We start from the raw sequence: 24,212 nt of genomic DNA, 5'->3' as shown, positions 1-24,212 counted from the left end.
CTTTCTTTCTTTCTTTCTTTCTTTCTTTCTTTCTTTCTTTCTTTCTTTCTTTCTTTCTTTCTTTCTTTCTTTCTTTCTTTCTTTCTTTCTTTCTTTCTTTCTTTCTTTCTTTCTTTCTTTCTTTCTTTCTTCTAAGTTTGTTGAGAAGAGCTTATGGAAACTAATTCAATGGTTTTCTATGTTTGATAATACATTACCTTTATACTGAACTTCAGTTTTGTTAGGTATAAAATTCTTGGGCTACATATTTTTCCCATAAGAGCTTGTAGGCATTTTCCTCACTACCTTCTGGCTTTAAATAATGGTATGTCAAAGTGTGAAGCGAACTTGATTTTCCCCAAGATAAAGGATAGATACTTTTATCTTTTAGTTTGTATGCCCAAAGGTTGTTTATTCTTATTTAACGTCCAATAATTTTATTAGGATGAACCTTTATTTCATATCTAGACAGTTTTCTTGTATGCCATTTTTTGTTCTTTAAGAATATCAGTTACAAGTTGGACCTTCTTTGTCTGCCCTTCAAAACCTCTTTTATCTCCTTTAATCCATTTTTAACTTTCTGTTCATTTTCATTTCATTGTAATCACACACACCAGGCTATCATCTGAGTCCCTTACTTTGAGTTTTATATATGTATATTTCTCTTAAAACTCATTCTTAAGCTTGACAAGCTAAGTACAGCTGGGTTGTCTCATAGCATTTGACACAGTGTCTCTTTTTTTTTTGTACCTTTTTATTCACTTGTATTTCACATATCACACTATCTTGGTTTTTTCCCTACTTCAGTGATCGCTTTTTTCTTATTTTATTGATTGGATTGTTCTTCTTTTCCTGATCACCAAATGTTGTAGCTCCTCAGTACTTGGTCCTTGAACCTCTTCTTTCTCTTCTGAATCCATTCCTTAGGTGACCCATTCTAGGAACAAGGCTTTAAATTTTACTTTTTAAATTATTACTTTCATAATTATATCTCTTGCTATAGCCTATCCCTTGAACTATGGATCATACAATCATCTCATATATCTAGTTAATTTCTGGCTAACTTCATTCAATATTATGGTCTTTTTTGTTTTTATTTTTAAAGATTTATTTATGTTGTGTTTTGCAGTAGTTTATTCATTTTTGTTGCTGTGTAGTAGTTCATTGTATGACTATACTACATTTTTAAATCCATTTTACTGTTGATGAACATTTGTTTTTTTCCAACATTTTTACTATTATAGATGATGCTGTTATAACACTCTTGTACATATCTTATAGTGAGTATGTACACATTTCTATTGGACATATACATAAAACTAGAATATTTAGGTTATAGGCTATGCATATGTTTTACTTTCGTAGATAATTACACTTTTCTAAAGTATTTGTATCAATTTACACTCCCATTAGCTGTGTGTGTGAATTCCAGTTGCACTTACATCCATGCTAATAGGTACCATTGTCAGGCTCTTTAACAACACTTTATTGGGTGTATAGTGCTGTCACCCTGTGGTTTAATTTATAATTTCTTGATTGCTAATGAGGCAGAACATGTTTTCATGTTTTATTAGCCATTTGGATATCATTTTTTATAAATTGTATGTTTATGTTTTTGTCCATTTCTTACTGATTTTGTAAAAGATTTTCATAGATTCTGGAGACTGGTCCTTTATCAATTGTATTGTAACTAATCTCCCATGCTTTGACTTTCTTTTTTATTCCCTAATGGTTATCTTTTGATGAACATATATTTTAAAAAGTCAATATGACTTAATTTCCTAATATTTCAATTTGTTTTGTATTTTCTATGTCCAATTAAAAATTTTCATTCTTCAACATCATGAAGATATTCTTTTCAGTTTTCTTCTGAAAACTTTATTTTTTACCTTTTGCTTTGAGAGCTTTGATATACTTGTAATGATGTGTCATAGGGGTTAAGTTAATATTTTTCATATGGAATATCCAGTTAACCGAATACCATTTGTTGAAGAAAACATATCCCATTTGTTGAAGAAAACATATCCCTTTCCCAGTGCTTTCTAGTGTTACCTTGGTCATAAATCAAGTATCCATATATTTAAGGATGCTCTTTCTGGGTTTTCTAATCTGTTATATTTGTATTTACAATAAATCTTGTGCTAATGTCTAACTATTTTAATTACTAGATAAGTGACAGTATATGATATATAAGGTAATAATATAATTATAGTAAGTCTTGCTACCTGATAGAGCAAGTTCTTCTATTTTGTTCTTCAAGTAGATCTTGTCTATTCTTGGTCCTTTGCTTTTCCATATAAATCTTATAATCACCTTTTTAATTTCCAAAAAATTTTTGCTGGGATAATTTTTATTGTATTCCATGAATTTTTATATCAATTTAGGGAGTACTTGACATTATTAAAATATTGACTCTTTCAATTCATGAACATGCTACATTCCTGTATTTTATATAGGTCTTTTATAATTCTTTTTAGTAATATTTTATAGGGTTGTTTTTTTGATAAAGGTCTTGCACATCTTTTATCAGACTCATTCCTATGCATTTTAAGGTTTGGGATGTTATTTTAAATGGTATTGTTTATAAATTTTATTTCTCAAATGTTCATAGCTAGTACATACAAGTATAATTGTTTTTTGTATGTAGACCTTGATAAATCACTTATTAATTCTAATAGTTTATCTGTTTGGTTATTTTGAATTTTCTAAATAAGCACTTTTTTTCCTGAGGAAAATGACAATTTTGTTTCTTCTTAATCAATTTTAAATGTTAAATTTGAAATGTTGAATTTCTGAAATAAACCCAACTTAGTCTTAATATTATCCTTTTTAGATATTGTGGACTTTAGTTGCTAATGTTTTGTTTCTTTTTTTGAATCTATCATTTATGAGTAATGTTGACCTATAATTTTCCTTTCTCCTACTGTCTTTCTTAGGTATATGAGAGTTATGTTAACATCATTAATTGAGTTGGGAGATATTTAATTTTTGTTGTTCTTTTCTTTGGTAGAGTTTCTATAATATTTCAGTTGTACCTTCTTTAAACGTTTGCTAGAATTTGCTTGTAAAGTTATTCAGGCCAGAATTTTATCTATGAAAGGTTTTTACTTACAAATTCAATTTCTCTCATAGTTATAGAACTATTCCAATTTTCAATTTCTTGTGCTAGTTTTGATAAATTGTATTTTTCTAAGAATTTATACTTATCTAACTTTTCACATTTATTTATATAATACCCATTTGTTTTCTTTTTCTTTAGTTTAGCTTCTGTAGTAATGTCCCTATTTTCATTATTTAATGGGATCTTTGTACCTTCTGTCTTATTTTCTTGATTAGATTCACTAGGTATTTATCAATTTTATTAGTCTTTTTATTTTGTCAATTTTATTAGTCCTTTTAGACTCAACTTTTTGCTTTGTTCTTTCTATCGTACAGTTACTTTCTATTTCATTAATTTCTGGTACTGTTTTTGTTATTTCATTTTTTTATTTGTTTGGGTTTTTATTTGTTTTTAAAAAAATGTTTGCTATTGTTTTTCTAAATTACTGAGGTGGATACTAATATCTTTAGATCCAAACTGTGTGCCAAGGTGCCCTAGGGGATAGCCATGAACTCACAAGGCACCATGGGATATTCTAAATTTTGGCTAGTATACAAGCTAATAGCTTGAGGTAACTCAGGTTTTCAATTTTAGATCATACTATCTTTTTAGCTCTTTAGTACTTCCAAGCAGTTATTTGTTGATACAACTTTTCTTGTTATTCTCATAGGGGAATTGGTTCAGATTGCCTTATTCACCATTACCAGAAGTGGAAGTTTTGGATTAATGTTCTAATTAGCCGTATCTATTTATTTATTGGTTGGCTGTCTTTAATTGAAATCTTTCCCTTTGTAGTTATTAACTAGCTGGGCATTCCACTGTACCACTGTTGATGGCACCTACAATGCCATCAGAGTGGGGCCACCAACATGGCAGCCCACAGACTGGGCAGTTTTAATGGTTCCCAGGATCTTTTTAATGGTTCCTAATCGTTCCTGAGAGTTCTCTAGCTAAAGATTGGAGCTGCATCTGTCAAGCAATGTTGACAATCTCTTCAAAAGTGTTATTTCCACTGTGCTTAATATTTTTCTTGCTTCTTTCTGTCTTGGGGTAATTCTTTAAGAGCTTTTATGATCAGGGCAGAGGTAGGAGGTACTACCTCACTTCAGGCCTGTCTGTTCTGAATGGCCAGTTTTACTGTACTACTCAGATCCTTCCAGCCACTTGTTGCTTTGGTGATGTCATCTCCTACCTTTTTTGGAGACAGGCTCAGGTGGCTGATTTTGAGGGCCAGCCAGGGCAGATGTGGCACTGACTTCCCCACAGGTGCACCTCAAGTGTATGACTTTGAGCTCATTGGGGTCAAGTTCAGCGGCATGGTGGAGGTGGCTGGTGTCAGATGAACCTGGATTCAGGATGACAAGAAAGTTGCACCTGAGCCGCCTCCAAGCTGAAAGCTGAAAGCTAGCCTCTATTTTTTTAAACTGAGGACTAAGACTTCTACTTTTTTTGTATTTAAGAAGTTGATGACAATCTTACCAATTATAACAATTATTGTTTATAGTAATTACCCCTTTTTGAGTGTTTCCTATGTTTAGTATTAATATCCACAGATTTATATAGTGTTTTCCTATCTTTCCCAGTTATTTTTGCTGCTCTGTGACTGTAATTAATTTACTTTTTCACCTGAAGTTTTCAGGAATTGACCTGGATCAGGCATTATTCCAGCCCTTTCCATCAGAAATTGTATTTCAAAACTATACTCCCTGTGAAGTCTATGAAGTTCCACTGGTATTGAGGAACAATGACAAAGTGAGTATGTTTGTTGCGATGGCTGTACCTTTCATGGGTATACAAGAAGGAGTTAAATAAAATGGGATCATGTAGGATCTTAGATAAGTTCTTTAATTTAATAGACTTAGGAAAATACATGAAAACATGCCCTATGACTCTAAGCTTAAGGAAGACAAGACTATGTTGGTTTGTTTGTTGCCCTGTGTTCAGTCTCAGGGCAGTGCCCAACAAACAGTAAATCCCCAACATGTGCACTAACGTTTTGTTGAATAAAAGATTGTCTAGAACTTCAATGTCATGAAGTTCTTAGTGTGACTAATGGGCTAGGCTTTCATTTAAGACAGGACGATTACTATTCATACTTACATACTTTGTATTAGAACCTCCTATCCCTAATTGAAGGTATAAACTCCACTCATGAATTGCAGCTGTTTAGCCAATGCATTTATATTCTACAAATTGAATTTTCTTTTAATTAAAAAAAATGGGCATCCCTTTCCCTCTTTTTTATTTTATTCTTTCTACTTCAGAAGCCTTCAGATTTTGACCTACAGATAGTTTTGGGCAACTTCTTCCACTATTTATACCTTGTCTTTTTGTGGTTGCAACTGAGGATTTATTTTTCATCCTATGCCATTTTCTTCAGAGATAAATTAGGGTTTATTTTAAGAAAAGGTATTAAGTGCCTAAAGATTTCCTTGGCATCTAATGATAATAAAAGAAAGAATAAGGCTGGAGGTCAGAATAGAGCACAGTTAAGTGTGAAAACTAATCAGATAAGGAGGAAGACATCTGAGATATGCTAAAATTCAGCTGTAAAGACAAGTAGGAATACTTACAGAGTCTAAGAATGTGGAGACAAATTCTCACTGTAAGAAAAAAAGGAAAATCACTAAAGACTATGCAAGAACCCAAGGCAAATGAGAAGACTTGCAGACACATTTGGAACAGTAGCTCATTAAATGAATCAGTGATGCCTTTCAGAGATCAGTGGGGTGATTCAGTGACAACAAGAGCAGACCCTGGAGAAAATGGTATATTTAGTTATTTTGCTGCAAGAGTGTTAACAAGAGAAGCTCATGGGATAGAAGCTAAAAGGTAGGCATAGAGAAGAAAAAAAACAAAACCCTGGTATTCAGGGTTGTGTTCCTAGACCTCAAGAGGAGATACACTACATAGACATTAGGATTCTCTCTTTTCATGTGTGGCTGCCAACTAATTTAGTTTTTCACTTCCAGTTCTTTCTTTCCCTTTTTATATTGCTTTTTAAACTTTTGTTCAAGTTTTATTAGGCTTTGAAAGTCAGAGAAGAGTTAGTCCAAACGGTAGTTTTAGCCATTTCCCCTTGGTCCTAAACAAGAAAGGATTTACAGTTGGTTTATATGGGCAAGTCAAGGATAAGAGGCGTATGTAAGCTTTATTTGCCAAAGGGCACTCAGCTCTCATGGATAACCCAACACCTCTTGGTAAGATACTGCTAGAGCGCTGGACCTCATGGAAGGAGGGTTCTCATCAAAGAAAGTCCAGCTAGCGACAAGCAGACAGATTCCTCTAGGCTGGGCAGACTTGTTTCTGGGTAAGTTACTTCCAGGACCCTTGCACTAGATGTCTCCCAGCTGCAGATTTTGGGCAAGTCACTTCCCTTCTCCAAGCCTTTGGGATAATAATAGCACCAACTTCAATAGGTTGTTTGGAATATTAAATGAGATAATGAGTGTAAAGGATTTGCTTGGTGCCTGTGAAATAGCAAGCACTGTATCATTAGCATTCCTTTTATTGCAGGGGCTATCTGAGATAGAGATGCTGCTCTAGGCAAGGCAAGCAGGGCAGTGGAATAAGACTTTAAAAGAATAAAACTTGTGAAGCTGTTCTGAGTCTGGCCTTAGGGATATTGCACTGCCCTCTTTGTTCTTGCTTCACAGTAGGGTTTTCTTAGGACAATCTCATGGAGAGAGAAGGTGGAAACAGGCTGGGACTTGTTGCTTGGTGAAGCTGTAGCACTTAGGGCAAGTGTCAGTTTTGTCATCTGTAGAATGGGCATCATAATGAAGCTCCAAGTGTATTATTATGAGAAGTAAGTGGTATGTCCTGTACAATGATGGCTCATAGCAGGAATGCAGTAGGTGTGATTTCTCCTCCCAGAGCAACTCTCAGATGTTGGGAAATCTAGCTTAACTCCACTGGGTGAGTGGGCTTTTAGCAGTTCCTTTTTTAAGATAGTCACATTTAAATAATAAAATGAACAAAGACTTGCAATAACAATAAAATGAGTAATAATAATGTTAGTAAAAATCAAAGCTAAAATGCACTGAGTGTTTACTTGGTGTAAGACACTGAGATAAAGGTAGGTACTGTCATCTCCTTGTACAGTTGATGAAAGTAAAGTTCCGGCCTGACCAAGGTCGCAGGGCTAGTAAGTAGTAGATGGAGAACTCATGTTTAACTACAAAGCCTGTGCTTTCTCTTCTGCGTTTTTGCATGTGCAGTGTTATTACTGTATCTTTTTCTTGCAGATACCAAGGATGGTGAAAATTGTTGAGGAAAGTTCACCTTACTTTAAAGTAATCAGCCCCAAGGATATTGGCCACAAAGTCGCTCCAGGAGTGCCGTTCACATTCCGAGTCCTCTTCACTCCGGAGGAGAACAAGGTGACAGCAGTGCTGGCAAGAAACTGGTTGAATGCTCTCACTAGCAGCTTGTAATTCTGAACATTTTTGGAGGTGGCGGTATTGGTTTTGGTACTGCTGGTACTGGTGTTGGTGTTGGTGTTGTTAGTGGTTCTGTTCATTGTATTGGGGGTAGTGGAATTGGTTTGGTGGTGGTCATTGTGTTGTTGATGGTTTTGGTGCCGGTGGTGGTGGTGGTGGTATCGGTGGTGTTGGCGTCATTATTGTTGGTGCTGGTGGTGGTAAAAGAGGCGATAAGGCTGGGTGAGACGAGGGGACTGCATACCACTGGAGATGAGAAAACAATTGCCCAGGAGTGCTGAGGGCTTCTGCGAGCTGTAAGTAGCCAGGATATAAAGAAGGATAGTCCTTCTGAATGACTTTCTCTCCCCTCTTCCCCAGCACCCACATCAGTGCATTTATATTTGACTATACAGTGAGGGACACCAAAAAGGAAAAGTGTCCAGATGCAATGAGCTAAGATAAAGGATAAAGACTATGGCTTCTTGGAAGTTTTGGAGCCTAGTTAGTTACATTTCTATAGGAAAGAGATCCAAGATCCAAATATTGATCACAGTATCAGTCTCATTAATGGCAAGGAGTGTGGCTAGGGCATGAGGCCAAGAAGGGGTCTCCTCCTGCTCCCCAGTGCCTGGTGGACAGCTGGACCCTGGTGAAGGGCTGACCTGCCTGATAACTCCACCCAAGCACAGGCAGGGGTGGAGAAACTAGAGCTGAGAGTAGACCTGCCTGCTTTGCTTACCTCGTTTGTCTACAGGCAGGCTAGAAGCAGCCTGAGTTCAAAAAGAGGCCATTTCCCCTTAGCTGTGGGGAATCTTGCCCATTCTCAGGCTCTCCTCCCTTGCGGAAATTCTAGTTCCTCCCAGAAGGAAGGACCAGACAAGGGGGACTGAGGAAGGAGGCTTCCTCTCCAGCCCTTCTCCAAGAGCACAAAATTGTGGGTTGGGTTTTCCTCCATATGGGTCAAAGTGAGGACTTGCGGGGAGGAGGGAAAGGGTTTTACCTGCATGATTAAAGGCTTAAATGGGCACAACAAAATGTCAGGTTATATATAATGTTGATAGTGTGTGTGCTGATCTCTATTGTGCTATAATGGTTTGAATCAAAAGATCATGATGGGGACAGAGAGAGCTAGTTTTGAATTCCTGCTTCTCCATCACTGATACTTATTAGCTGGTGTCAATGTCATTACCAGTATTCCTGCTGCTATTGCTCTTCTTCCTACTTTCCCGGAGAGCAGGGATAAAGAATTTAATGCGATCTGCCAAGTATGTATCCCTGTAGTGAGTGGTTAGAAATTCCATTGTAATAATAACACTGTGGTTATTATTTTGCCACTTTGTAATATTACTATTTATTTCTTGGGTTGTGCATGGACCTGTCATTTTGTTGGGGATACTGTTGAAATAAATGAAGAAGTAAATCACTCCAGAAGTAATCCTTTTTGTTATATGTTATTGAAGTCCTTGTTTTTTCTTGAGGCTCCATATCTGAATACTAACTGAGAAGAGAACAGCACCTGGGTTTAGTTTGGGTGTCAAATTCCTACACTGACATTTCTGTAGGAAGCTGATTATAAGTCTAGGTGCGGCTTGAAACATAAAGCTTGCTGGATTTGAGGAGTTGAATTTCCTCAATTTTTTTTTCTCCGCTGGAGAAAATATGTCTTCTGTTGGATAAGTATTGTTCTCCTAGCAGGTAGCCTGACTGAGAAAAGGATACATGAAACTTTCTGAGGAGATGGAATGTTTTATATCATGGTAGACGTGTGGATTATGTGGATGAATTCATTTGTCAAGATTGTACATTTAATATTTATGCTTTCCAATATATCTAAATTTTATCCTAAAAAGTAGAGAAATGAAATGAATGGATTGAGGTATAGACAAAGTCAGAATTACAGAATATTAATAATTGTTGAATCTGGGTGATGGATATGTGACATTTGTTATATTATTCTGTTTTCTTTGTGTGTGTTTATATAAACACACACATATATATTTTAGATTTTATTTATTTATTTTAGAGAGATGGGAAAGGAGGGAGAAACATGGATGTGCAAGAGATACATCAATTGGTTGCCTCTCGCACGCCCCCAACTGGGGACCTTCTAGTTTGCAAGCTGGCACTCAATCCACTGAGCCACACCAGCCAGGGCTCTTTGTATATGTTTTAAGTTTTCCCTAATCAAAAACTTAAAGAAAAGAGCATTTTGATTACTGCTTATCTATACAAAAAATAAATAATTTAAATGTATTTTAGGTATGCTTGTATTTACTTTATAAATATGAAATATAGCATTCTCATTGAGGATTACTACTGTATTTTGTGGCTGCTTATTTTATTCCTAGTCTATTTATTCCTTTTTGCCATTCCATTTCACCAACCTTACATATCTGTTAGAAAACACCTAATTAAAATTTAAATGTTCTTTTACTCTTTCTTCTTCTAAGTATTTAAAAGTTATCAGAGGTTTATGCATGTATGTGGAGGCATAAAGTGAGAACAGTGGCTACCTATGAAAAATTCAGTTATCCAATTTTGGATACATTAAGATTTTGTTTTGGATTTGGGCTCTAAGCTATAACTAATTTACAGAATTTGTTTTTCGAAGGACATAGTGATTTCTCCTTTTGCTGATGGTCTAAGACCGATGGTGTGTGTTTGGGGAAGGAAGCTCTTGCTTCTAGGTTTGGTTTCCTTCTTCTGCAAAGATCCTGTTTGCTCTTGCACCATCAGCAGGGCTTCACCATCAGTAGTTTTTCCAGTCTCTGGACATCTACATTCACTCTTGCTGTTGGAAAGCCAACCAGGCTGTGCACAGAATGACCAGCGAGGGTTAGTCGTGCTGTCTTTGGTGCTGCTCCAGAATGCAGCAGAGGGCTAACAGTCAAAGTTATTTTAGGGAAAATAAAAGTCAGTCTTTTCAGTATGTCACTTTTTCTTCAGTTGGCCAAATTGACAGCCACTGTACATATGTATTTTCCCTCGTTATCCCCTGCTGATCTGTGCACACGCTATTCTCGTTTACCCTCCTCACATCTGGAGGGTGAGATGTGTAAATTGCAGCATGCCACAGTTTAATAAGCCAGTCCCCTCTCAATTGGACTTTCAGCACCCATGTATATTAGCACGTTGAAGATGATAATGCAAGTCACATTTTTTCGCCTGTCATCTATTAATCTGGCTTCCTGGGGATTTAACTTGTTAAGAATGCCAAATACCCAGATAACAGGTGCAGCAAATTTACTTTGGCTTTCCTTATCTCTTCTTCTCGCACAGACTTTAAAAAATGATTGGGTATGTTATTAATCTAATAATCCCAGTGTACATGTCATGTATGGTAGAAATATAAGTCAATATTGTCATAACACTTTAAAATTCTGTAGCCTGGCATTTTTCTTGACCTGCTATATTGATAGTAATATCAATATTAAAAAGAAAGTGAAAAATATATGGCTTTTGTAAGAAAGCAAAAAATGGGTACTTCCTTGGGCTTAAGGAAGCACCTGTTTACTACAGTGTTATCATAAGGAAATCGCTGCAGTGAATAAAACAAGAAGTGATGCAATTTTATTGCTCAGTTATGTTTTAAGAAGACATCTAATTTGTTGTCAAAATAGTTTCCTTGATTTGTTACTATCAAATTTAAAAAATTATGGCCCAAGAATAGTAGAAAAATGTGAACATATGTTATCTAGGTATACAACAATAATGAACTACATTACCACCATTTTGAATTAAAGTTTAGATATCATAAAATTTTCCACAATCAACAATTTTTGTTGGCAAAAAAATTGGTATGGATTTTGTTTTCTTCCTTCCTGGAATTAGCTTTCTATAGTTCTGTCTGGGTCACTCCTGTAACCCTGGCATGTGCCTTGCATAGTGCCTGGCACATAGGATGTGTGCAGGAAATATTTGTCAAGTGAGATAAATAAGTAAAAGTTAGTTTCAAGAAAATACAAAGAAGTTTTTTCAACTTGAGAATGACCTACAAATGTTAAAATCAAAAGCTTTTAAAAAGAGCTCATATCTTTTTGTGCTGTGGATGTATCAGGCATTAACGTTCTTGTCATTTCAACCAGGGGAAAGATGTCTAAGAGTCTTTCTAAGACAAGTGTTTCTCACCATTTTGTTTCATGTCATCATTGAGTCACATCTCTACTTTTTAGCTTTCTGGACTTGATCAATATCATTTTATAATGAGCCTAATGTGATGATGTTGGGAATTCTCTTTGTGAAGAACTCTTGATACTTTACTACCCAAATAAAGATATTAAAAATGGATAATACTCTCTCACTCTGTGCCAGGCCCAGTTTTATAAGCTGGGATCCTTTGGAAAACAGAACAAGTTTTGGCCTTCCTGGAGCTTATGTTCCACTATATATAAACAAATAAATATGTAATTTAATGTCAGATATTGACCTGACAGAGAATAAAGAGTGATGAGAGAGGATCCTGTTTCCTTCCAATGTGAGGACCAGGGAAGACTTCTCTGATTGAGGTAACCTTTGAGCAGAGAACTAAATTAAGCCGAGCAACTACCTGAGGGAAGACATTTGTCTGGGAGAGGGAGCAGCAAGTACAAAGGCCCTGCAACTGAAGCATGCTTGGCAACGGGCTCAGGGAGGTGCAAGAAGGCCAGTGTGGCTGCAGTAGAGGAAGCTGCTGGGAAAGTGGAGGCGACAAGGTTGCAGAGAGTTAAGAGTCTCAGGAATCACTTGATGTATGATAGGAAGCCATTTTAAAGTATGCATTAAAGTATTTTTATTATGGAAGCTTTCACTCATATGTAAAAGTAGAGAGAATAGACAGTATAGTAAACTGTCATCACCCAAATTTTCAAGTTATCAGTGTAGGAACAATTTTACTTCATCAATTCTGTTCCCTGCCTCAGGGGATTTGGAAGCAATTCCCATATATCACATTATTTCATCTAGAAACACTTCATTCTTTGTTTCTAAAAGATCAGGACCTTTAAAGTTAACATACCATAATACCATTATCACACCTAAAATAATAGCTCCTTAATATTATCAAATATACAGGCAGTATTCAGAACTCCCCATTGAGGTATAAAAATGATATCTACATACACTTTTTTTAGTTGGTTTGCTTAAATCTGGATCCACACAAGGTGCTGATTGCATCCCCATCAGGTTCTGTAGAATGGTCCCCTCTGTTTCCTATAAACTGGTAGTTAGATCTAGAGGCTCAGTTAGGTTCATATTTGACTTTTTTTAGGCAGTAAGTCTTATGTAACTTCCTATTGCATCATGTCAAGAGGAACAAAATGTCTGTTACATTTATTTTATTTTTGTAGTGATCCAATGCGGATTCTGAGGTAAAGTTCATACAGAAAAGATAGGATAAACACATGATCCCTTTCCTTTACCATGCTGGGTTTTGATTAGGAGTGACATATCTGGCTTACATTTTAGGGTCCCTCTGATTGCTGCACAGAGAATAGATTGAAGGGGGTGTGAGGCATAGACTAGTTGCCTACCCTTGACATCCATTCTCTCTTTCCTCCCTGGTAAGAGAATCGCAAATTTTGATTGACCTCATTACCACCTAAAATAAAGGATTGCATTTCCTCAGCTTCCTTTGCAGCTGTGTCTGAGTGTTGGCCAATGAGATGTGAGCAGGACTTGCAAGGCATGTCCTTGGTGAGAGCTGACACAGCAGGAGGTGCTCTGCTCTGCCCTTCTGCCTTCTCCTTCTGGGCTGCAGCTGGGCTGCGATAAATGGCATCCCCAGAATTACTCTGCCCCATGTGGTGACATAGAAGATGGACGCTGTGTGCTGGAATGGTAGAGCAGGAATTTAGGGATTTGGGTCTCTCATGACACTGTGGACCTGCCATACCCACAGGGCCCGCCTACCTCTGGGCCTCTTTATGGGAGAGAAAGAAATCTATCTCGTTTAATTTGCTCTTATTTGTTCTGTTCCCTGTTTCATGTAGCAGAACTGAACAGAAACACGAGGCTATTGTGATAGTAGGGCAAAAGATGAGGATGATTTGGACTATTGGTGACAGTGAAGACGATGAAAAGCAGATGGATTAAGGATGTATATTTTTATGGTAGAGCTGTCATGATTGGCTGATGGACTGGATAAAGGACGTGAGAAAGAAAGGAATCTAGTTTGACTCAGTATTTTGGTTGGCAATGATCAAATGGTGGCAGGCATCATTTACTCAGGTGGGGAACAGTGGAAGAAAAGCAGGTTTGTGAGGCTGGCTTGGGGTAAGGTAGGGAATCAGGAGCTCTGTTTGTTATGCATTAAATTTGAACTTCCGTTTATACATCCAAGCGGAAATACCAAGTAAGCAGCTGGGCACGTTGATCTGTGGTAAAAGGGAGATGTTGGGGTTAGAGACAAATATTTGAAAATCCTAAGTGTAAAGATGGTATTTTTCACCAAGGGGTGGAGATGATGTTGGGAGTGAGTGTAGATCACGAAGAGGCTGGAAAAGGAAGAAATGCCAACAGAGGATGGCACCAAGAAGGGGTACTTATGGTGTGGGTGGCAAACCAGGAGATTCAAAAAGGAGGGAGAGATCAATTGTGTCTAAAGCTATGAAAAGTAGATTAAAATAAAGATGTGGAATTGGCCATTCGATTTGGCAGTCCCTTGGGACCTTGGTGAGAAGCGTTTCTGTGGATGGGTACAAAGGCCTGATGGGGTGGGTTTAAGAGAGAATGGAAAGTGAGGAGGTGGTGATATTGAGCATAAATAACACTTTTGAGGAGTTTTGCTATAAAGTGTAATTGGAAAAATGAGCAGGAGCTGGAGGTGGATGTTGAGGTCAAGGGCAGGTTATTTAAGACAAGGCTATTCAAGCATCATTATAAGCTGATGCGTGAATGCTCAGTAGAGGGAAAAGTGATGCTTCAGGAAATCCTGGAGCAGGCGAGAAGGATTGAGCTCTAGTGCACAAGGACAGGGGTTGGTCTTAGACAGGAACAGGAGTGCAGAGAGCGTGTACGGGGATAGATACAGGTAGATTGGTGGGTTTACAGGTTACTTAGAAAGCAAAAAAGCAAAAGAGGAAATTTAACTATTTGGAGTGGATGATTTATACACGAATCATGAAATACGCACATTATCATTGTATATACTAAGGATAAAAGTAAATTTGGAAGTCTCTGGTCTTTTTTCAAGCCAAAGGTCACAGGTGGAGAAATGTAGTTGCTTCTAGGGAGCTGAGACACCGTATCAATCGCATGAAGAGTCAGAGTGGTAGAAGCAGGGCCTGCATACCTGATCAGTCTCAGTTAAAAAAAAAAATTAAAATTATAGTTGACATACAATGTTATATTAGGTTAAGGTGTACAAAATAATCATTCAACAATTATATCCCTTGCAAAGTGATTATTACAATAAAACCAGTAACTATCTGTCACTGTACGTAGTTATATTATTGACTCTAGTCCTATGTTGTACATTGCATCCCCATGACAGCCTCAGTTTTAAACTGATTGAGACTTAGCTGATTCTTCCATTTTGAGGGGTAAATTTCAGGCAGAGAAGATATGTAATAAATACTTTGAACTAGGTAGGAAATTTATAACGTTTTCCAGGGACACCAAGTGTTAAAGTCACTAAATTCTAATCAGATCTGGTTTTCCTGTGTCAGTCATTCCCCCATCAAGTTTAGGAGTAGGGAAAAGGCAGAAAGACTGTGAGGACTTGATTACAGTGGCCGTCCCCTTCTCTCCAATACTTCGAGAGGCAGTTCCTACAGAAGACATCATTTTCCTTCGCCTGAGAATTTAAAGGACGGAATTACTGCCATGTTTGCCTTGTATCATGGAGCAAATGTAAAATAAAGATTTATTCTTTTCATTTTCAGAAAGCTAAATCTGCCATTTTCATATTCTACTGCTGTTTATTAAAAAGTTAGGAGGAGAGGCATGTTAGAAGGAAGGCTAACAGACAAAAAGTGGATTGGAATTTTCATCTGGAGAGCATTGTTACAGAGGAAACAAAGTAATTATCCAGAACTCAGAATAAATATTTTGGCTCTGAACTGTGACCTGATGGCTCTGAATCTCAGTACAGTGGAAGGGAGTACATCAACGGAAGTAATTGCTCAGCCTGCAGGCCGACAGAGCCTCTTCACTCATAGCATCTGAATTAATTTTAGGACAGCATAGCAATATATGATTGTATATTATTTAATCTAATACAGTCATATTAAATATAGAGCTCCAGAATTTGGAATACATTTTTTGAGGAGCTGTTTAAAGAATTTCTTCATCATCTTTTACGAGTGTGTGAATTGATTATTAAGAAAAAGATTCAGGAGTGGGTAAAAGCAGGTTTACAGTTGTTCATATGGAAAAAGACATGCAGATTATGATTATTACAATAGCTTTATTAGCTCAAAAGAATGCCACACATGGGCTTTATTAACTCAAAAGAATGTCGCAATGGCACAGCGCACTTAGGTACAATCTCGTAAGTGCTCAAGTCGCTGGCTTTCATGATTTACACATTTTGTAGCCTTTGAAAATCAGTAAACAAACCTGAATTTCAGTGACCTGCTTGGGTTAGCCCCATCGCATCCTGATGTGGTTGACTTCAAATCTGCTTTTGCCCACCCCTACATTCCATCCAAACTTCAAATCTTCCTCATTTGAAAATTTGAAAAGGTTTGGAAACATTTCTGTGAATATATCAATTAGCTTTCTAAACTATTTCCTGTTGTGTTCAGTTTCTTACAGAACAAGGCAGAGGATATATAAATATAGCATAAAATAGGACAAATTACTTTGGGATCGCCTCTCATCCTGGATTCAGCAACATCTTTTGTTTTCTCTCAAAGCCTCAGATAATATTGTTTCCACATGTGCCAGGAGCTTTCCGGTTTCTAATTCCCAACAAAACCTTTGCTTGCTAGGTTTGGCCTCCTAAGAAAAAATGAAAATATCACTTATCTCTTTAAGATTCTGATGTAATCAGAGTATACTGTTTCGTTGTTGAATTCTGTGGGGTTTTCCAGGATCAGGTATGCTTAGTGTAATTTGTACTTCCATGTGTCCAAGTAATATAATTTTCGGCTTGGCATTACCATCTAGAAACCAGAATCAATTGAAGAGTTAAGATTCCAACAACTCAATTTTAATGAATTTTATAAATACTGGCCATTAATTTATATTACTTGATTCAACCTCATGGTATTTATGTTTGCAATTTCCCTTGCCAGGGACACTCCATTCCTAGATTTTGCTTGACTGGCTCCTTTTTGTGTTCAGATCTTTATGCAAAGGTCACCTCCTCCGGGAGGCCTCCTTGGTTGTTGTAGCCTAAAGCAGTCACCACATTAGCATTTTACAAAGTTTTATTTTCTCCAAAGCCCTTGTTGTTTTCTGAATTTATCTTGTTCTATTATTATTATTGTTATCAGGATTATCATTATTATTTTCCTGACAATAAGAGTAAACACAAGTTGAATTTTTCCTATATGCCCTACATAAATCATTGTATGTCATACAACATTTTAATAATGATAGCTAACATTGGTTAGATATTTACTACTCACTAAACACTAGGCCAGGTCATTGCTCTCTCTTTCCTGGACTATTGCAATGGCTTCTGGCCTCTCTTTTTTCCATAGAAGCTAGCGATTTTTCTAAAACGTGAATCAGTGCATAATGGTCAGCGTTCGGCATCATTAATTCTTTTGGCCATCCTCATGTCTTAACAGTGGCTTACAAGATCGTGCCTGATCTGGCTCCCCACAACATTCCTGCAATGTCTCTCACCTCTCCTTATGCTGTTCCCCTCTGGCCACAGGCTCTGCGTCGCATTTCACCCAGACTGCCGTTCACCCACATGGCTTCATTCTCACTTCACTTATGCCTCTGCCGAAGTGCCACCTCCTCATCGACACTTTTCCTGACCACCCTATATAAAATAGGACTCTACTCACTCTTCTTCCCCTTACCATGCTTTATTTTTCCTCACTCAACATTATATTACTCATTTTCCTGCATTCAGCAAATATTTGTTGAATGTTTATTAAGCACTAGGCCCTGTTCTAGGCACTGGGGATATGAGGTCAACATAAGTGGCAGAATCCCTGTTGCTATGGTGATATTGGGGGAAGACATATGATAGACTCAATAAAAAGGTAGAATATATAATATGTTAGATGGCTTTGGGAAAACTAAAGCCAAACAAAAGGCTATGGAGTGATGGGAGAGGAGAAGGAGAGTTAAGTTTAAAATAGGGCAGTCAAGGGAGGCCTTGGTGAGAAAGTGGACCATTGTGCAAAGTCCTGAAGGAGATGAGGGAGCAAACTATATATAGACAGAAAGAGCATCGTATTTGAAGGCTCTGAAGGAGGCGCATCTCTAGCATGCTCAGGGAGCAGCAAGGAAGCCTGTAGCTGGAACACAGTGAGCAAGGGGGAGAGGAAGAAATGGGGGAGAAAATGACAGGGCTGCCAGGCTGTAGCGCTCCTGAACCCTCTTAGCTCAGGAGCTCTTGAACAGGGGAGCAGCCTGAACTGACTTCCATTTGAACTGGATCCCTCTGACCCTTGTGTGGAAAATAGACTTTAGAGGAGCAAAGGTTGAAATAGAGAGTCCAGTTAGCCTGGGAAAGATCAAAGTGGCTAGGGCCAGGGTGGCAGGGTAGCAGAGGCGGTGAGAAGTCATTGTGGTCTGGGTATATTTTGAAGGTCAGTCCTACAGAATATACTAATAAACTGAGAAATAGGGCAGCCAAGGATGTCTCATCCCAGGGTTTTAAATCCAGGCCACTGGAAATATAGAGATGCCAGACTGAGACAGGAGACAGAGAGGGAACAGGTTAGGTGGAGGGAAGGTCAATGAGCAGGGGCTCAATTGGCATTGTGGGGCCTTTGAGGGCACGAGAAAAAAGGCTCCCTCTCTGGTCTGATGCACTTGGAGCCGGCAGAATGGGCTGGACTTCAGCCCCCATTCCTTCCCCTTGGCAGGGCATCTTCATGCACAGTTGCTGGCAGGGGAATTAAGCAGGGACGTTGCTTTGGGACATGGTAAGTTTGCATCCAGTGAGATGCTAACCGGACAGCTGGGTATGACTTTGGCGTTAGGGAGGCAGAGAGACTACAAGTGTAAGGACTCTGTCATGGGAGTGTTTCTGGATATTTTATTTTTATCTTTATTTGTATATGTATTACATTGTGTATTAGATATGCTTTATTTACCTGTTCATTGTCTCCTTCATTCTTACATAAGCTCAAAGTGATCCATGCCTGTGTGTCCTACTCAGTGGTATTCCCAGACCTAGCTCAGTGCCTGAACACTTCATAAACATGTTTGAATGAATAAACTAATTGGGATACCATTGCTTTTTGTTTGTCCTGTGGGTTTCATGAAATTGAGTGCATGGCCAGGTCTATAAGCCAACCTGTTTGTTAAACTTTCACATTCCTACTCTATGCCTAAAGCTCAAAGTTTTTTCTTTTTTAAACCTGCACTGAGTACCATTTATTTTATGATTACCAAAAGGAAACTCACGTTCAAAGTGGACTTTACATTTATGAAGATTGCTTGCAGCTAAAATATACACTAAAATGATAGGAAAACCTAAAATGTAGAAAAATAAACCTGGTTTCGATAACAAATTTATTTAATAGTGGGCCTGTTCTTGAGAAGGCTGTTAACATTTTCCTTTTATATTTAGTTTTGCTTGTTGGTGAGGGTTTACTTCTAACTTTTTCCCCCTACACTGAAGATGAGAGTTCTGTTTTTCTATCTAAAGAGATGACATAAAGGGTGACTTAATTCAGCATTTGTGTTGCAGTTAGACTCAAGACTGGGGGCGATACAGGCCCCAGTCTTGGAATGGTCAGTAATGGTTTGAAATGGTCAGTAATGGTTTGGCTCAAGAGGTGAGGTTTAAACTGGGTTATGTTATCAATTACTTATTGTTGTACAGTAACAGACCACCCTAAACTTCAATGGTTTAAATAATAAACATTTATTATTGCTCACAAGACTGTGGTTCAGCTGGTCTTGACTAGGCCAATTCATGGGCTGGTTAGGCAACTGCTTATCTTGGTTGGGCTCTCTCACATATTTGGGGCTGAAGGCAGGTCTAGCATGACTGTGACTGGGACATCCGGGCTCTCACCTTGCAGTAGACTAGACAGGGCTTGTTCACATGGCAGTGGCAGGGTTCCAGGAGCAAGACTGGAAATGCCCAAAGCTTCCTGAGGCTTCAGCTTGGAACTGGCCACATTCCATTGGTCAAAGCATGGGGTAGAGAAAAAGATTCCACTCATAATGGAGGAGTGAAAGTCATATCGTAAAGAGTGCGGGCATAGAAAGACCATTATAGGAGTCATCAATCTAACATAGGTTCTTGAAGACTAAATAGGCATAGTTAGAAGGAGGATGTGAGGGAACTGGTGTGAATCTCTTCTGACCTAAACAAAAATGTGCATCAGTCATGTCCTATTCCACCTCCCTAATATCTGGGAAACACATGAAACATAAGCTTTCTATTATCCTGTAGGTTTTAACACTTGAACTGTTCTCTCTCTGTCAGAAAAGAGGATTTCATTGGAAATACAACTATAATTGTCTTGAGAAAGTTTCATAGAATATATTAATTTTTTTTGCTAGATGCCTGCCTATGACTATATATCTTGCCCAGCTATATTGATCATGTTGGTGTTTCCACAAATAATGATTGTATCTTCTCCTGTAGGATTATGCTCATATGTTGACCTGTGTTACTGAAAGAGAAAAATTTATTGTACCCATCAAAGCCAGAGGTGCACGGGCCATCCTAGATTTTCCTGACCAGCTGAATTTTTCCACTTGCCCTGTCAAATACAGCACTCAGAAGATTCTGCTGGTACGAAACATTGGCAACAAAGACGCTGTGTTTCATATCACAACTTATAGGTATGCATTCCTTTGGCTCTCGTTTTTGATTGATTATATCTGCATCTAGTCAGCAAAAGTAATTTGCTGGAATAGCAGTTGGAGTTGGAACTGCTTGTTACAGTCTTTAGTTGCAAAGCTGGGAGATCTCACTGATGTAGGGCAGACTTCTCCTTCTTCTCAAGAGGAAACCAAATTTCAAGGTTGCCTGTTTGGGTAGGGAAGCTTTTCTGAAATGCTGGATGAGAGTCCTACTTAGCATACAGAATGGCCCATGGGAATCTATTAATAAGCATATTTGTTTTGACTAAGAATTTTATAACTGTGTTGGTTTTCTATTGCTATTATAATAGATTTCCATAAATTTAGTGGCTTACAACAACACACATTTATTATCTAACATTTCAGTAGACCAGAGGCCTTCCTGTGTTCTTGTCTAAAGGCTTGAGGGGAGAATCCATTTCTTTGCTTTTTCCAGCTTCTAGGGGTCGCCCATATTCTTTGGCTCATGGTGCTCAGTTTTTTCATCTGAAAAACAGGAAAAAGTGTAAAAGCCACTTAATAAGGTTGTTGTGAGAAATAAATGAATTAATAAATGTAAATTGTCAGTACATAGCAAGTGCTATGTAGTAAGTGTTCTTTTATTGTTCAAATGAACTACTGCCAATGTTGTGGCTCCTCAAATATGTCCACGTTCTAATCCTCAGAACCTGTCAGTCTGTGGTATTATATGACCACAGGGGATTATGTTTGGAGATGTAATTAAGGTTGCTAATCAGCTGTCCTTAAAATGGGGAATTATCTGGGATTACCTGGGTGGGCCCAATGTTATCACAAGGGTCTTTAAAATAGAAGGAGGAGGCAGCAGAGTTTGGAGTGATGACATGTGCTAAGAACTCAACCTGCTTTTGCAGGCTTCAAAAATGAGAAAACAGAGCAATAGAGAGGCTGTATTACTTGCTCAAGAACACAAAGCTAGTATAGGTGAAGGAGTTAGATTTTCATCTGATTATTTGAGAATTAGCTACAGGGTAGTAGACACTCTGGGACAATATAAAGGCCAATGAGGCAGTCATTGCCCTCAAGGAATTCTCTTACCAGATGGGAAAGAGCAATTGTTATGGAACTTGAAAACGGTGTTTAATCAGCAGGGCTATATAAGAATGACCAGTTTAGGAGGATAGGAAACAGAGAGTCAAGTGCTTTTCCATGACTTAAAGAAAGGGTATATATTGATCTGGATTGTGAGCTCATTTTTAGAAGGGTTTTATCTGTCGAATCCTTTGCTGGTTTAAGGACACATTTCTCCAGAATTCTGCCTGATGCACAAAAATTAAACTATGTAGACTACTCTTCTGGTAATTTTTTTGGCTTGGGGATTCGTGGACTGATAGTGAATATTCAAACCCCAAATCTGCATGTCCAAAATTAGGAATCCCTAGAGAAACTTTATTTCTTTCTCTCAAAACCAAGAGAGAATTTTCCCTTGTAATGGTTTGGCAGCCCTTCAAGTTTCCAGGTTTTATATGGGGATTTTGTTATAAATTCCCTGACTTGACCATTTCAAGGTTGGCTGTTAAAACCCAGGCATCAAGGTTATTGGGAGCCCAGGGCAGACCCAGCATCAGCTCAGTGGCTTACGGCTCTGGTTCTTAGATTTTTCTTCATTTTTGAATCTTGTGGATTTGCCTTAATTATTTGTGTGCTCAGGCACACATTTATGTAACTTATATTTTATCCAGTCTTTCTAGGTATTTCTTGTAGAAGAGTTTTCAAGTTACTCGGTCTGCAGTATTGTAGGTGGCAGGGCTGCCATAATGCATGTTGAAGGCACATCCCTCGGGAGGTGATTGCATTTATTCTTTCATGTGTCCCAGGAGCATCACTCTCTCTGAACCATTTCACATAGATCTGAATCTCTGTCTAGTATTGTATTTCTTCTGGCTGAAAAAATATTTTTAATATTTATTTGTAGCACAGGTCTCCTGGAAATTCTCTCAGTTTTTGTCTATTTAATAAAAAAGTATTTTGCCTTCATTTTTGAAATGTGTTTTCTCTATAGTATAGAATTCTGAATTGACCATAATATATACACATTTTTTAAAGTACTTTAATGATGTTATTTTGTAGTCTTTTGGCTTACATTTTGCTCATGAAAGTCTGCATAACTCCTATCTTTATTCATCTATATGTCTTTTTTGGGGGCTGTTTTCAAGATTTTTTCCTTATATGGATGGGCAAAAGTAGGCTTATGGTTGTAATACAAATAAATAATACAATAATTAATAAATAAATAATAATATAAGAATAAACTGTATATCTTGTACTCACAACTGTAAACCTACTTTTGCCACCCATATTCGTTTTTTTAGTACTTCGAGTATGATGTGTCTAGGTGTGGGGTTTTTTTGAGGAATTTATTTTGCTTTTGTTTAGTTTTAGTTTCAATTTTGAATGATATTCTCTGAGCTTCCTGGATCTTTTTATTTTTGGAAAATCTCAGCCATATCTCTTCAAATATTTCTTCTACTCCATCCTCTCTCACTGTTTCGTCTGCTTGTAGGGAACTTCTAATCATAGGGTAAACAGTTGGCAAGTGTCCCATCCCCCTTGGTGGGGTGGAGGTGGCCCATTTTTAGATTTCAGGCCCCTTGTTTGCCCTGCAACCTCAGCTCTCTGATGTCTTCAAGAAAACTTGTGATTTTTTCTGTTTATCTGTGTTTTTTTCATTGTTAGGTAGGAGAGACACTCTAGCTTTCTGCATCCTTAGTCACACGGAAGCAGGATTCTGAATCATGTTAGATAAATCAACGATCAAAAGCAAAGGAAAAGTTCTTTTGAAGACCAGTGTCTCCTGACATTGTCCACCAGTGTTTGTACAGCCTTTGTCATCCTGTGGTGAGACTTATTTTGATTGAAAGAGAAGGAATCAGGTTGTTCAACTGGCTCACCATGGCTTAGAAAGAAGCAGTCTTTTTTTCTTTTTAATTTAAAGAAAAGCCTCCCACAACCACCATGTATGATACACATTAAAAACTTCCTGTTGCATTGATATTTTTTCAGTGAAAAAGAGAATCCACCTAAGGTGAGCAAAACAAGTGCAGACAGCATATCTTCCTGGAGTGTTTGGCTGAATCTTCAAAACTACACGTAAATGATTATTTCTTTACACATTTTGTTCCTGCAAAGTGAAACAAAATCACTCCACAGATATAGTGGTGTGAAGTTGCAGGAAAAGACCTCAAACTTCTCTATCCATAGCTGTGAATGTGAATCATCTTCTCCTAATATAGAAACACTTCCAAGGTAAAATGGTGAGCCACATTAATGACTAGTCAGGGATTATAAAGACATTAGACACTATAGTCCAACATTCTTTTTTACAGGTGATGGAAGTAAGGTCTGAAAAGGGAAATGACTTAGATCTAAGTTCCCCTGGTAAATTAATAGCGAAGCCTGGATTAAAACAAACATGGGCCAGTTCTGGGCTTCTGTACCCTCAGACCCATTCCTCACCCTTTCCCTTCAATGTCGCTGTGGGCTGTGTTAGCTCCTCTAACCTCCTGAGTCAGCTTGATATCAGCCGTGTCTGACAAGTTGGGAGAACTAGAAGGAGATTAGAGAGTAGGAAGAAGCCAGGATACTTCTCCCCTTCCCTCTCTGACTTCAGCAGAGTCCCCAGCAAGCACATGCATTTTCTTGTAGTTCTAGCTCCTGTCAGACAAGCCTGCTGTGGTTCCATCTCCTGCCAGGTCCTCACTTCCTCTTCATCTTTTGTCTCCAGCGCAGGGGTGGAAATGGCTTACTGTTACTAATCC

At 37.9% G+C, this 24,212-nt stretch overlaps 1 protein-coding gene across 1 annotated transcript in view; it reads left to right on the top strand.

Annotated features, from left to right (window-relative positions):
- HYDIN (HYDIN axonemal central pair apparatus protein) overlaps window positions 1–24,212 on the top strand; it is a 347,593-nt gene that overhangs the window by 60,858 nt on the left and 262,523 nt on the right. The window contains exons 4-6 of the mRNA XM_054579213.1: window positions 4,712–4,831; window positions 7,327–7,461; window positions 20,216–20,415. Coding sequence (XP_054435188.1) covers window positions 4,712–4,831; window positions 7,327–7,461; window positions 20,216–20,415 — 455 coding nt within the window. The remainder of the gene's footprint in view (window positions 1–4,711; window positions 4,832–7,326; window positions 7,462–20,215; window positions 20,416–24,212) is intronic.

Source organism: Pteronotus mesoamericanus, unplaced genomic scaffold (genome assembly GCF_021234165.1).
Source record: "Pteronotus mesoamericanus isolate MK-2021 breed Mesoamerican mustached bat unplaced genomic scaffold, CSHL_Meso_final contig_52, whole genome shotgun sequence".
In the NCBI taxonomy this organism is placed as follows: Eukaryota; Metazoa; Chordata; class Mammalia; order Chiroptera; family Mormoopidae; genus Pteronotus; species Pteronotus mesoamericanus.
This window is presented reverse-complemented; position numbering and strand designations above follow the sequence as displayed.